This window comes from Embiotoca jacksoni, unplaced genomic scaffold (genome assembly GCF_022577435.1).
Source record: "Embiotoca jacksoni isolate LCO1_2020_lvr unplaced genomic scaffold, fEmbJac1.0.p SCAF_10, whole genome shotgun sequence".
Classification (NCBI taxonomy): Eukaryota; Metazoa; Chordata; class Actinopteri; family Embiotocidae; genus Embiotoca; species Embiotoca jacksoni.
The window spans coordinates 10,034,834-10,050,528 of NW_027185230.1; the positions used below are offsets into that span (position 1 = coordinate 10,034,834).

The 15,695-nt window shown below is 41.0% G+C and overlaps 1 protein-coding gene and 1 long non-coding RNA gene across 3 annotated transcripts; both read left to right on the forward strand.

The window, feature by feature from the left end:
• Positions 1-954: 954 nt before the first annotated feature.
• lin54 (lin-54 DREAM MuvB core complex component) lies at positions 955-12,294 on the forward strand. Of its 2 annotated transcripts, none has more exons than XM_069165313.1 (14): positions 955-1,050; positions 3,227-4,027; positions 5,652-5,763; positions 5,879-6,009; positions 6,912-7,067; positions 7,163-7,364; positions 7,456-7,529; positions 7,608-7,805; positions 7,914-8,005; positions 8,641-8,712; positions 9,939-10,041; positions 10,119-10,256; positions 10,371-10,573; positions 11,219-12,294. In XM_069165313.1, exons 2-14 carry the CDS (start codon positions 3,287-3,289, stop codon positions 11,418-11,420), a joined length of 2,424 nt encoding a protein of 807 aa, XP_069021414.1. In that variant the 5' UTR covers positions 955-1,050; positions 3,227-3,286; the 3' UTR covers positions 11,421-12,294. The 2 variants fall into 2 exon arrangements, with proteins under 2 accessions (XP_069021414.1, XP_069021406.1); XM_069165305.1 differs by having other exon boundaries at positions 3,258-4,027.
• Positions 12,295-14,265: 1,971 nt separating this feature from the next.
• On the forward strand, positions 14,266-15,332 carry LOC138204479 (uncharacterized). Its single transcript, XR_011178798.1, has 3 exons — positions 14,266-14,565; positions 14,954-15,010; positions 15,213-15,332. It is a non-coding gene; the product is annotated as an uncharacterized lncRNA (long non-coding RNA).
• The last annotated feature ends 363 nt before the right edge of the window (positions 15,333-15,695 follow it).

A 15,695-nucleotide genomic window follows, 5' to 3' on the forward strand; every position in this document is an offset into this window, starting at 1 on the left:
TTAAAAAAAAAAAAATCACTATATATAAATAAAATAGAATAATATTAAATTATTCTAGTTGCTGCCGGAAAATAGAATAATGTTAAATTAAATAACAGTGCAACAGTGTTAATGATGTAAGATGGATTTGGCCAGAGATTGTATTTGTATAAACAATACAATAATATCCACAAACACATGTCTGTGCATTTTGAGACAGTCACCCCAAATCATTTCACAAAACAACCCTGATCTATTCATAAAAAATAGATACGCTTTTTTTGAAAACACAGTGTCTTCTCTGTCATTTTGGTAAATGTTTTGCTTATCATTTTTGTAGATTTTGCAGAATCTTTTAAGCCACTAGGCTTTTAATTAATCATTTATTAAAACCTTAGTGGTAGCAAGTAGTAAAGACAGTAGTGAGTTGTACAATAAGTATGTTATAATCTTCAGAAAGTAAAATAGGTAGGTAGGTATTTACTTTATTAATCCCCCAGGGGAAATTTTTTTCGCTACGGCAGCATACAGAAGCAATAAGATAATAATAGAAATAATAGAATAAAATAATAGAATAGAATAGAATAATAGAAAAGCAATAAAATAGCAGTAAATAGCAGTAAAAAATATAAATATAAAATACAAAATGCACAGTATATACAGTACATTACATATCTATATATATTATATACAAACAAACCAAGAAACACAGTCAACATATATACAGTACAGTAAATACTCTGTGTATGAGATAAATGATCCTACTCGTTATTTTTTTTATGGTTTTAATGTAATTACTGTGAAAATAAACGAAAACTTCAGAATGTTACCAAAATAGACATAACATAAATCAATTCAAACGATTTTGTAATTGTTTTATTCCAACAACTGTAATACCGGAGAGAAACTGCGCTGTACCTTTAAGCGTTGCGTCACGGTGACGTAGTGTGCGGAGGGCGTGGCCGGCCTGTGAAATGTCAGGGAGGAATGGCGCTCGGCGCGGTATTTTGAACAATCGCTTTTTCCTTTCCCCGTTTTATCTGGAAACGCTGCCCAGCGTTAAAATATCGGGTAAGCACGAGTACCCGTTGTCCCTCTCCAGTCCTCGCTCTGCGGTATTCAGTGGGAAAAGCCGCTCACTTTACCAACGTGTTCAATGTTGAGATATAATGTTGTGCTAGCTAGCTCGGGTTAGCAAGCTCAGCAAGTTTGCTAGTGCAGTTGTCCTGGCCGCTGACGGTCCAGGGGGACACCCCGGTGGGGAGACAAGGCTACCCCCTGGTTCAGTACAGCACTCTTGTCTACTAAAGTTTGACTTTTAAACCAGGCGGTTTAATAACACGGTGCAAGCAGACTTGCAGATGAAAAGTAAACGCTAACTTAGCCGGACACTTGTTTTGACGGGTTTTTATTTTATTTTATTTTTTTATAAAAGCGACTTCTGCAACGATCACTGAGTCTTTAATGTCTCTGATGTCTCCGATGTCTTCTGCTGTCAAATATTACAGGTCAGCAGTCACCTCTGCTCGCCGCTGGGTCCGCGGGATTTATCTGAAAACCGCGCAGCGTCACTGTTTGACGTTTTATTTCTGCCGGTTTACACGCGGATCTGAACGTAACTGAGTCAATAAATGGGACACAAATAAAGTGAAATGTGTCGTTTATAACTGGTTAGGCCTCGTTAACTAAAAACAAAACAAAACACCAAAAACCCCCACAGCTCAAGGCTTCACACTCCCCCTGAGAGAAACCTACATTTGCAGTTGCAGTAACTCTCATTATCGGGCTTAAAAAAAAAAAAAAAAAAAAAAGTAGTAATCCGAAAGATACGTCAAGTGACAGGAGGCATTATGGAAAGCTGGCATTGTTTACGTTGTCAGTGTCCTGCTAAGAGTTTGTTACTTGCTTTGTAGCACGCAGTAAAAGAAAAAGTCCATCTCTTCATTTTGTCAGGTAGCTGCTTTTTTGTGTGTGTGTGTGTGTGTTTTTGTTGTTGCCATGAATAGCTGCTGATTTAAGTGTCTCTGCTCAATGTGAATATTATTAATTGCATTTAGGCTTAGCTCAGTGTTAGCCGGAGAGCTAACTGAGCTGATGACGAGGTAAAAATGGCGGATCTTTCGAAATCCAACCCCGGCCTGAAATAGTAACTCAACCAAGCAAAAGCAGCTGGTCGCTTTTTCCTCACCATTTGCCCCCAACTAAGACTCTTCTGGGGAGGAGGGAAGGGGGGTGGGGGGTTATGTACATCTACATTTCGGTGGCTTAATGTTGAGCAGGACAAAGATACGCCTGTGATGATCGCTGCATCAGCTGTCTGCTCCTGTCACAATCAGCAGAAGTGTCTAGTGCACACATCTCTGTCGTGATTCAACCTCACGTGATTGCTGTGAAATAATTCACAGGTGAAGTTATCAGACCTGTGAACAAAGGGATAACTAGTTAGCGTTATCTGCCTTGTTTGTTTTTTATTTCCGGCAAGCAATCTGGGAAGTCTTTGTTGACAATTAATTGTAATTAACGATTCAGTTTTCTGTTTATTTTCTGCCACTGTTATAATATAAGCCCTATCATAGTTTAATAATGCACCTTGTGAGGAACAAGAGACTTTTATTGGCTTTGAACATTAGAACATGTAAATGAACATTTATAGTTCTGTTTCCCATATAGACTCTGTAAACAAAAAAAATGCTCAGGGTAGATAACAACTAGACAGATGTCAAAAATAACTATTTAAATGTTCAAAGCCTGTTACTTAAATATTCAAATCAATGGACAATTGCCCCCAGTTGAACTGCAACAAAAGAAGGAAGCACCAGTCAAACCTCCAACGGCGGAAAACAATGTGGAAATATGACATTTCTTTTAGTTTCATCCAGCTGTTTTTTATAAAAATGAATGGAAATGATCCTGCAAAGTGATTGCGGTCAGCTCGAATAAAGGAGATTAGATGATTATGTAATAATTGTGACAGGTCTATTTATACATATGTCATAATTATTTAGAGCAATACATTAAATTACATACATTTGTGTTGCAATTAAATGCAACAACTGTGTAAAACAGTCGATCTAATCTCTGAATTTGACCTCTAATAGTGTATGCTTCAGTCCCCATGGTGCATTCAGTGCATTAAAGGCATGCTTTTAAATCTTTTAAATGATTTTCATTGAAATAACACAGAATAAATAATCATTCTGTGTTTAACTTCAGTTTTTTGTGTTTATTTGACACTTTTCTTCTGCAGACAATGAGAAGTAACCACGTTGTTCTTTCAGGATTAGCAGAGAGCTGAGTGTTTGCCAGCATGGACGTGGTGTCACCAGAGCTCAACAGCCTCCTTCCTGATGAAATCATGGATACGGAGGCCATAGAGGAAGTCCCTCACTCCCGGCCCGACGGCACCGCGGCCCAGACGGAGCCCAGCGACGACACGGCGGTCCCGATGGAAACGGATACGCCCGCGGGTTCGGAACACGTGAGCCTCTGCTCGGGAGCAACAGAACATACTCGGGTTCTGACGACGTCCACAGACTCCACCCTCACCATCAGCACCGCCAGTCAGCATCCCATCACAATATCCAGTACGTCGACCCCGCTTCTCACCCTCAAACCAGTCATGGTGGCTTCCACCGCCGCGACCAAAACCACGGAGAGCGTGACGGGGACCAGCATCTCCAGTGGGCTGCAGAAGCTCACGACTCCGTTCACCATCTCCGCCGCCAACCACCAGATCATTCTCAACAAAGTGGCCTCGTCTCAAGCCACAGAGGCGGCGAAGTCTGCGGGCGTTTCGCCGCAGGTCATCAAGCAGGAGGGACAAAAACTGTTGGTCACGGCGATCGGAAAGTCGGGGCAGCCCATCGTGCTCCAGTTGCCCCACACGGGCAGCAAGCCGGGCATTTCACAGACTGTCGGGGACGGCAAGTCGTCGGCGCCGCAGTTTAAAGTGGTGACTATTGGTGGGAGGGCGGAGCTGAAGCCGCTGGTGGGCAGTGCTGGCAACCAGGTGACCACGTTACAGGCGCAGCAGCTCAAGACCGTACAGGTAACAATGATATTATTATTACTATTATTTAACAATTTATGAATGTGACCGCACATACTGTTTTCAAGCCGTTTATTAGCTTTAAATGTTTGTAGTAAAAACAACTGGCTGGATTTCAGTGTCTTCCATCCACAGATGAGTGTGAACATTAACACTAACTTTCAGGCTTCATCTACACTTACATTAAACTACATCAGCTGGTTGTCAAACGTTATGACTCTTCTGTTTCTGCAGCACAAAGCACATGTAGCTTTGCAGAGTTAGCTTCCCTGCAGGGTGGATCAGAAAGTTAAGGAGAAAAAAAACTACCCGTGTGTTTGCGTCTCATCTCTTCTTCTTGGAGAAGATTTGAATGCGAATAACAAAGATGGTGGAGTGCAATAACCTCCGTGAGGAAACTAAACGACGAGTTCATCAGTTGGGTAAAAGATTGCAGGTTCAGTCATGCATCATAAATATTGGTGAAGGTGAAGCTGCCTTTCTTTTTATGTTTTTTTTATAATGGTTTTATTGCATTACCTGCAGACTTTTGCATAAGAATATAATATATTCCAAGACAAAGGTATCCGTAGTTTAACATTCACAAAGCTGCTAAACGGTAAACAAGAGCTTGACAGTCAAATTCATAATTATTATAACAGAGCAGTAGTGTAGATTTGGCCAGATTATAAATTTGAGAATATTTAGAATCAAAGTTGGTACATAAAATATATTACAAAGTTAAATTGATCTAATACTAATGACTTCATTATGAACTTTGTGAGAGTTAATTAGTTAACTCCTGCACTTTGTTAATATTTGTCAAAAAAGGAAAGTATTTTAATTTACATTTACTCAGATATCTTAAATCTACAGTGACTGAAAGCTTCTTGTTTCATTATTTATTATTCAGATCAACACAAATATGTGAATATTAATACAGTTTTTCCAAGTTAAAGGGCTGAGTTGCATCACTCTGAGACAGCAGCACTGATTCATATTCTGATTGTTTAAAGGCCAGACGTGACGGATTTACAAGAAATAATATCAGTCATGCTGTATCATTAAAATCTACACAAGAACATATCTGTCTAACATTATAGTTTAATAGTGAAGGGTAGTTACATCCTCATTTCACCTCACACATAGAACAATATTTAAAGTATTCAGATTAAAAATAAAAACACGGGAATGAATTGGGTTCTTGGTTTTGAGACTGATAGGAGTAACTGCCGTTAAATACCCGTAGCTTAAAGCACACATATCAATATCTGTGTATTTGTCTGCAGATAAGTAACAAGAAAGTGCAGAATTGAAATCTTAAACGGGGGTTTGAAATATTTTAGAAACAGTGCTATTAAATCAAGGTGATCTTTAGACTTAAATGTCCTACAGTCACAAAAAAGGCAGATATTACATCTTTATTGTCTTTTTTTTAACTTTTAAATATGGATTATCAGCTTTATCAATTCAGTATCAGTCAGGCTGTAGTAAGTTAAAGCCGACATCCAGAGTTCAGGTATCGGGAGATGAAAACCCAACATGATTTCACCTGCAGTAAAGTTTGCAGCTGTTTGGACATGCAACATTTCAAAAATGCTGGCGTTACGTCATGGATGTGATTTTTATCAAAATATCTCTTTAGATTGCCAAGAAACCACCGATATCCTCAGCTGCACCCATCAAGTTCATCATCGCAAAAACTGTTAACAGCAAAGGTCTGAGTCCTCAGACGTCGGGACCTCCTGTCATCGCCGGTACGTTCCGGTTCTTGTTTTCACTCGTAGTATTGTAGGTGAAGACCGTTAGGAGTAATAATAATAGTAATAATAGTAGTTTCTCATCGTCGTATCTGCTGTTTTCTGTTGACAGGACGGGTCCTGACTCAGACATCTCCGGTGATGCCCCAGAGGACCATCACTCTGTCCGAGACCCACAGCACCAGTATACAGAGTCTCCCCGGGAAAAAAATCGCTATCTCACCGCTCAAGACTCCCAGCAAGGTCAGGAATACACACTCATCCTCTTCCACCGGATCAAATGTTCCTTTTCTCTCTTCTGTTGATGGTGTGTTTCAGAGGGCTGTTTTATGAAAGCAAAATTCTGAAAATAAAACGGTATAACAGACTGAAGGGAGGCCGGTCTAGTCAGCGCATCCCGGTTTAACCTGTTTCATGTCACGCCAGGTGAAACAGACCAGGCGGTCGATTCCAGATTCCCTGATGGTGAAATGGAGAAGAGGCGTGCAGCATACTTTACCTCCTCGTGTGCTTCCAATAAGAATGTGTTGCTCACTATGATTAAAGGACAAAATATGTGAAAACAAGGAAACACTGCTTCTGTAATTATAAAGAGTGAAAAGGTCGAGGACGACTGAATTTGGAGTATCTAAAATTTACCGACATTTACTGACCTCGAATAAACTGTGATGATTGTATCCTTCATTTGCTCTAATTATCAGTTGTACACTGTAACAGTGAGCAGTGGAAGTAAAAGTTACTCAAAAAAGATTATTTATTATTAGATTATTATAAGATTATTTATATATATATATTTATATATACATATATTTATATATATATAGCTATATATACAGATAGATATCTATATATATATATATATCAATAAGATATATAGATCGATATCTATATATAGATATCTATATATAGTTATATCTATTATATCTATATCTATTATATATAGATTATGAGAGAGACGGACAGATATAACCTTTAACTCTGTGTACAGATCTTAATCTCCGTTTTCGAGCTGCTCGGACACAATTTGAGGCATTTCTTCTTTTAGTTTAAATGCTTTATGTTTATATTGTCCTTCCCTACATACTCCATATGAACGGGTGTTTGATCAGGTGACCGCTGCTCCCCTCACCGTTGGTCTCTTCCAGGTGACCGTGGTCTCTGTGGCATCTCCGACCTCCAACGCCTCCCAGAAGTCCGTCACCCTGCCGGTCAACGTGGCGCTCGGCCAGCAGATCCTCACGGTCCAGCAGTCCACGTCCACGTCTCCGGTCAAGGTGGCCACCGGCCAAACGGCAGCGCAGGTGAGGTGGAGCTCTGTTTGATCGGTGAAGCGTGCAGCAGCAGGGAGTTCTGGATCGGGGGCTCACATCTCCGTCTGCTGCTTGAATCCTCTCAGAGTATGAAACCCGTTCAGTCTGTGGCTGTGGGCGGAGTCGGCGGCTCCCAGTTCAAGACCATCATCCCTCTGGCCACGCAGCCCAACGTGCAGCAGATCCAGGTGCCGGGGAGTCGCTTCCACTACGTCCGGCTGGTCACGGCCACCACGGCAAGCAGCACCGTGCAGCCCAGCGGTCCCAGCACCAGCTCCATCCCGACAGGTGACCACAAACCTCTGTCCTAGAGTTATTCGGTTAAAAACACACCAGGAAGAATCTCCATGGTAACTGACGATGCTCAAATGTCCCCCAGCTAAACCCATGGTGGTGAGCACAGGAACCGTCAGGATGTCTGGCCCCATCGTCCCGGCACAGACCATCAAACAGGTCCGTATTCTGTAGAACCCGTTCGGTCAGAGTCCCCGAGAAGCGTTCATGGACCGTGTCCCCCCTCGTCCCCCACAGGTCGTCCCGAAGCCCCTGACGTCCGCTGCACAAGTCGTCACCACCACGCAGACGCAGCAGCGCCTCATCATGCCCGCCACGCCGCTCCCGCAGATCCAGCCCAACTTCACCAACCTCCCCCCCGGCACCGTCCTGGCACCGGCGCCCGGAGGTGGGAACGTGGGCTACGCGGTTGTGCCAGCACAATACGTCACACAGGTAAGTGGGAGGGATTTATTGTGTGTGTGTGTGTGTGTGTGTGTGTGTGTGTGAGACTCCTCTTTTTATATGTGTTGAGCCTCTTTTGTGTTTGTTTCCGTCTCGCAGCTCCAGCAGTCGCCGTTCGTGACGCTCGCCAGCAGCTCCAGTTTCCCAGCAGCCACTGGGGTCCAGACTCAGGCCAGACTTCCTCTTAACGGGTGAGAAGGGACACGAAGCAGCCATGTTGTTCTGGGATTTTAGCTTTTAACTTTAATTTATTGTGTGCACCAACCAAATAAATCACAAAGTTTCTGTTTAAAACAGAGTTAATTAACTAGAAAACAGTGAATTGGTGTGGAAAACATAGATGAAAAACAAACTTGTAAACTAAGGAAATTAGAAACTATATTTGCAACATGAAAAACTGGCAAATATGTTTATTTGTAAATTTGTAGAAGTTTTGCATTGGCATGTTTGAAAAAAAAAACCTCAACAGAGGACCCTCTAAAGAATTTGTATGGTTGTTCTTTTAATTATTTATTATTAAATGAGCCGAATTCAGATGAGTGTTCAAGATCTATTTAACAAATTGTAAATGAAATATAAGACAGAAATAGCAGATAAGCACCTTATTGACTTTTGGTTGGATGCAGTTAAAAGTGAAAATGGCAAGAAAAATTAAATACGACATGTCCACTCTCAAAGAAAAATAACATGCTGACACTTCAAAAAATTGTATATAAATAATATTATTTTAAGATAAAGACTGAGGTTTTTTATTCTGTACTAAATGTTGGTTGAACGTGCTTTTATTTCCTTTCAATTTTAAATCGTATCTTTCTCTTGTTCCCAGTTTGTCAGCAGCAGAAACGACCTCCAGACCACGGAAACCGTGTAACTGCACCAAGTCTCAGTGTCTCAAACTGTGAGTATGACCGTCAGTGAGACGAGTGATGTCATCAGTCTGTTTGATCATTGTGTAACTTTGTATTTCTAATTACAGCTAAAATATGATGTCATCTAGGCCTTTCACAGTTATTACAGAAATTACGTAATCTCATTACACCTTCTTCTTCTTCTTCTCCTCCTCTTCCTCTTCCTCCTCCTCCTTCTTCTTCTTCTTCTTCTTCTTCTTCTTCTCCTCCTCCTCCTCTTCCTCCTCCTTCTTCTCCTCCTTCTCCTTCTCCTCCTTCTCCTTCTCCTTCTTCTTCTTCTCCAGTTTAAAGGCACAGGAGGTTTTTTTTAACCTCTAATGTTCAACCGACCGCATTTAGATGAGCAAATATTGACATGGACATCATGGATTTAGCTGAAAAGCCAAAATCCACATCCTAGAAATCACTCCTTTTCTTTATTTGATGTGTTATTAAACTATGACTTAGCTTATAACATAAAAGTGGCATAAAATTAACAGAAAAAGACAGTTAAAGTTTTCATTGCAATTATTTGTATGACAATTAATAGTCAGTGTATGTTTCATGATTGTGACAGAACTAATGGCAGCCATGTTTTATAATCAGTTCATTGTTGAAGTTGATTTTAAGTAAAAATGGCAGCGCTTGTTTAGTTTCAGATTCTCTGATGTTTTTGATGGTTTGTTTCATCTTCTCTGATATTCACATGAATATTTGGTATTTTGGACTCTTTTAATGAGACAAAACGAATGATTTGAGTTTTCCAACTTGAACTCTGGAATCGTCAGTTTGTACTATTTCATGAACCGGAAGATTTCCCTTTTTTTTTTTTTTTGTAAATCTATAAAACAATAGACAGAGTCTTCAATGATAAAAGTAGGTTGTAATCTCAGCACCGAGAATAATCTTCTAAAAGATATCAGTCCGCTTCTGTTTGTGTTTCTGACTCGGCTCGACTCGACCTGCTTTGCTTTGTTTTGAATTGGCTAAACGTCGTGGATAGTTCCTGGAACTATTTCTGACATCACCTCTGTTAAGGTTCCTGATCTGAGCCGATACTAAACAGTGACGTTACGTGACATCCTGCACAAACCTGCCAAGGAGGAGGAACAATCTGCAGAGGGAAACCAGAGAAGAACCGAGTCGAGCTGCTCCCAGAACCAGAAACGGATCCTCAGAGACACAAAGTTCACGCTGAGGTGGTTTTATTAAGCCGATGCCGTTTGTCCTCCTCCAGATACTGCGACTGCTTCGCGAACGGAGAGTTCTGCAACAACTGCAACTGCAACAACTGCTTCAACAACCTGGAGCACGAGACGGAGCGTCTGAAAGCCATCAAGGTGAGCTGCAGGTTCAGTGTGATCCAGCTGCTTCCCGTCGGAAACGCATGAATCACGGTGAGCGCGTGTTTTCACAGACGTGTCTGGACCGAAACCCCGAGGCCTTCAAGCCCAAGATCGGCAAAGGAAAGGAGGGGGAGTCGGACCGCCGGCACAGCAAAGGCTGCAACTGCAAGCGGTCGGGCTGCTTGAAGAACTACTGCGAGTGCTACGAGGTGAAGGAGACGGGTTTTTTTCTTCTTTTTTTATATATATATATTTTCCTCGCTTCACCTTCGTTCCCTCCTTCGTCGTTGACTTCCTGTGTCCACCCCCTCACCCCTCCGCAGGCGAAGATCATGTGCTCGTCCATCTGTAAGTGCGTCGGCTGTAAGAACTTCGAGGAGAGTCCGGAGAGGAAGACGCTGATGCACCTGGCCGACGCGGCGGAAGTGAGGGTGCAGCAGCAGACGGCGGCCAAAACCAAACTGTCCTCACAGATCTCCGACCTGCTCATGAGGACGACGCCCGTCATCTCTAGCGGAAGCGGGAGGTGCTCGACACACTCTCTGACACACACACACACACACACGCACACACTCACACACACACACACACACTCCTCTACAACAGCAGAGGTTCATTCATGACGATGAGGGTTGTTGTTTTATCATTTAAACCAGAGATGCTCCAATTCTTTCCTATGAAGGGCCAAAAATGAATACAAAAATATATGTTTGTCACGTGAAACTGCATTTTCATTCAAAAAAAATTAACATTATCAGTCTTAAATACAGTTTCAGAAATATTTAAAACTCCTATTTAGTTTGTGGAATAGTAATTTGATGATTTTGCAGAAAATATTGTCAAAAAGAGTCGTCATGTGTCACTGCCTCGACTGGCAGGTTAAAATCAGCGATGTAGGAAACACGAACAGCACACGAGATAAGACGGCGACCGATGTCATTTAATGGTGACGCTTAGCAGCACTGTGCTGTTCATTAAACTCATATTAAGACCTTTCTAGCGGCACAAACTTTACTATATTTTAGTGCCTTTAAGAAGAAGGAGAACAAGCCGGAGTTTGTCGAGGGTTTTGCGCTATTCCTAACATAAATTTCCCTTTTTAATATGTTTCTAGAAGAACACACATTCTGTTTTATACGTTCCTCCACCAAACAAAAGTGTCTCCTTCCAGGCTGCCTTACACGTTCGTGACGAAGGAGGTGCTGGAGGCGACGTGCGAGTGTCTGCTGGAGCAGGCCAAGAAGGCCGAACAGACTCAGCAGCCGCAGGCGGAGGCGGAGAGGCTGATGCTGGAGGAGTTCGGACACTGCCTCATGAGGATCATCAGCTCGGCGGGGAAAGCCAAAGCGGACTGCGCCTCCATCAACTGCTAGGCCCGGGCTCTCCTCCCGCCGACTCTCCCCACGCTGCGGGGGCACGGACCGCTCTGCACTCTTGTGCCGGACAACCCCCGCAGGGAAACGGGTCGCCTCCGTCGTCACAAAAGGCAGAACGATGACCTGACGGCAGGCGGCGTCCCGCCTGAGGACAGCTGGAACAATAAAACCTCCTCCAAGCGAAAGGACAAACGGACGGAGCACGCTGCCCTCAGAGCCGTCGTCGCAGTCGTCCTCCTGACTGCGGACGCGCGCGCGCGCGCGCGCGCACACACATGACTGACAGAGGTCAGAGGTCAGGCTGAACAGGAAATCAAACGTTCCTCCACTTTATTTCTTTTTTCCTCCAAACTGTTCTTCCACTTTTAAATATTTTTTTTTTCTGTTTCTTTTTCTGTTTCTTATTTTGAGCTTTTAAAAAAAAAAAAAAAAAAAAAAAAAAAAAAATCCCCTGTAATTTTTAATGTAATCAGTATATTTGTGCTTACAGTAGACAAACCGGATGTGTATCTTTTTATATTTATTTTGACAAGTTCTTTGTAATCATCGTGAGCGCTAATATGGTGTGGCTTCATAGTGCTGCAGATCGTTAATTATTAACCGAGGCTAGGCTGAAACCTTTCAATGGGAATAAGTAGAGGCAATCTTTGGTTTAATCCTGAATGCAAGTGTCAGATGCGCGACACACACACACACACACACACACACACACACACACACACACACACACACACACACACACACACACACACACACAGACAGTGCTGCTCGGATCGGTCCAAACATGGAGGAGCTCCACGTGTCTCCTGGTGCTGGTTGATGTTTTATTGGTCACATGCTTCCTGTACATTAAAACCAACATGGACTGAGACCAACGTGACTCGTGAAGTGACGTTCCTGATTAGTGGTTCTAACGAGAACTGAACCGGAGAACAAATCATTTACTCGACCCGATCTGTCCGAGGCGGTTCTGACGGCTGCAGTTGGAGAGCAAATAAATAAAACCGGATAAGATTTTATCTTTTTTTTTGTCCCCCAAACTAAAACAGTTGAAACTTTTTACTCTGAAATTTAGTCTGTTTTTGGACATTTTCTATCAGGTCTGGTTTTTGTTACAAACTTTACAAACGTGCACAAACTTTATTCTAACATGCACACATGTTTCTTATTTCATCTACATTTCATCTTGAAATAGTCTGCAGACAGAACAGGGGCTTCACACAAAAAATATGGGTGATGGAGAAATTCTCAAAACATAAATGGATTCAGCAAAAATACATAAGAAACACGTATTTTATTTGCATGGGACAAAATCTGTGTTGACCAGTGAAATGGTTGTTTTCCATGGTTGTGTGTGTGTGTGTGTGTGCGTGCGTGCAGCTCACTGGTGGAACTTAAAGACCCTGAAAACATATTTTGTGAATTAGTTTCTTACCACTAACAAATTGTTTTCTTACCAGTTTTCTGGAAATTTCCCTAAAATTTGTATTCAAATTCTTCAAAGACTTATCTCTGCAAATGTTTTATGATGAAGATGAAGTTTGTGGGATACACAAAATACATCTTTCTCAGAAACAATGAATGTAAACTTCTTTCTCCCCACTCACTTCGGCACAAATATCAGTCTGTGTTTGTCTCCATTTTTTTTTTTTTTTTGGAGTTCTTTCAAGCTCTAAATTCTCCTTGAAGATTGTTTGAGTGTTATGAGCAGTAACTCTTAATATTAGGTCAGAATATGCAAAAAAAAAAAAAAACAATTTAAAGTCTCAATGACCTATTTTTAGTTTACATTAACCAGTGTAGTTAATTTCTTCCACCCAACTTTATTTAAATTGAGTGCTCCTGATTGAACGTTAGATTATTTAAAAAAAAAAACCAAAAAACATTCCTCCTCAACAAGACATTCAGTATCCAGATACATGTCTTCTGTTAGCAGCTGTTCATCATCGTGGCTGCAGCTGAATCCAATATTTCACGAGCTCTCGCATAATAAATAGTGATGAAACCATAATACTGCTTTTGAAAGCTGAACATGTGTTTGTATGGCTTTAATATAAACATTATTTCACCTTTTCATTTACAATGACTATATAAATAGTCATGTATAATCAATATTTTTTACAATGTATAATGTGACTGTTTGGTAATTATCACCTGAATCTGCACCTCTCCTTCAGATTAATGTCATAGTGTTTTTTATTTTTTTATTTGTTCATCTATAACTTTACTTTCATGGTTCACTCTCATTGTCTCATAGTGCCACAGCAGTTAGTAGTAAATATTATAAACTGGGAATATTATTGATATTTTAAAATACACAATAGTCTAAAATTTAAACCATAAATGAAGAAATTAAGTGCAACATTTCAATTGAACTGTTTGCAACTACAATTTTGGTTAATATATATTTTGGTAACCCCCCCCCCCCCACCCCAAAAAAAAAAAAAAAGGAATTCAGAATCTGCAAGTGGCCTCGTTAACAAGGCTGGACTCGTGATGGACAGTTTAAAACAAAAATGATCAAAATCGAAGCAGCAGAACCAGAGTTATCCTCATTTTATTTCACACATACTTGTCAAAAAAAAAACGGGTGCCTACATTACCCACAATGCAACCCGACAGCCTACAGAGATCCAGGTATTTCTGTATTTGTATAGGGGCGAATGTAGCTGCTACAGGTGTTTTTTTTCCACATAATATGTACTAGTACTCGCTGTGCCCTTACAGACTTGTGGAGAACTGTTGTGGAGTTCTCTAAAATACGTCATCGCGCATGCCCAGTCTGCTTCACTAATCAGGCAGCAGTAGTACATCCAACGCAGCAGGGGGCGGTAAACGCGAACAGAGTGGACTAAAGGAAGCGGTTTACGTAGAGGTTCGTGTAGTTGAGAGTCAGTAACGTGCTGGAGGAGTACGGGAGTATGAGAGTCTTTGAGAACGGAACAATTACATTTTTCTCCCAAAAGGGTTTAAAACTCCACTTTTTTTTTTGTATATAAAGTATATCTAGCCGGTATCGTTAACTAGCGAGCTCACTTTTTATTTTTTTTTTATTTGAGCATGATTTTGACACGTGGTTTCGTATAGTAACGTATGGTGAAACTATTTGTACACGTGCGGGCCTTTTTTTTAAATTATTTCGGTAAGTATGTTTTAAATAAAAGTCGTTTTTGTTTTTATTTGTAGTGTTAATGTGTAGTAGACGCGACGTTCCCACCACCAGAGCACGTGGTCAGAAAAAGTCAACTTGTTCCAGCGTGTGGCGCGCGTCACCGGAATCGCCTATTCAAAATGTGCTATTTTTTTGTACAAACCTGCCATATTTGTTAGGATTTGTAACCGGTAGATCACTTGTCAAGACATTTTCTTAAATCTAAGAAACCACTAATCCAATCGGCGTACATTTTATAACCCTAAAGATTGAGTTGTGTTGAGTAATCCGGTTAAGAAATATATCAAACCTACAAAAAATGCTCCAAGACTTGTGTTGGTCGTCAACATTTTAAAATGTGAATATCTCGTTCTGACAGATCAGTTGAAGAAGGGGATCCAGTGAAACGAGCCACGTGGACCTGACGTGCATGCATGTATGTATTGCAGTTTTGTCATGTAGAAAAGTGAATGGCCATCCCAATGATTATATCAATCACTACCCATCTGACCCATTCACATGTCTGGGGGAGATTAAACACGAGCTTTCGACTGAGGGTTTTGGCATTCATTTTCCAAAATAAAGCTTTATTTCTGTTGATTCTAACAGTCAGATTAAAATTAATATTTTTCTTTCAGAGTCGACCTGCTGACGTGAGTTCAACTGGTGTATTGACAGATCTGAAATTACAACTTGACTGCTTTGTCTTTTTACTGTAAATTCTTCGCTAAATAAATAAATAAATAAAAAAATCTGAAAAGTAATGTGTGTGGGTTTCCTTCATTTTAAAAAAAATCTTTTGTACATTGATACTTCTCGCTAATTACATGTGCTTTGACCTTAACATTTCAGTGGAATGAATAGAATAGAAATTTGCAGTTCCATTTATTCATCCTTTCACTCCCTTTATCATCAGAATTGGGCAGCAGAGGTGGAAAGAAACTAATGACATTTACTCAAGTGCAAAATTGAGGTACCTTAATTGAATATTTAATGCTGCTTTATTCTCTTTATTTGGAGTTATGAATAGAAAATTGTAGCAAAACTGGTTTTCTCTCCTCATGACCCTTTAGATTTATACTGTGACCCTTTGGAGGGGCCTTGATCCCTAATTTGTCAGC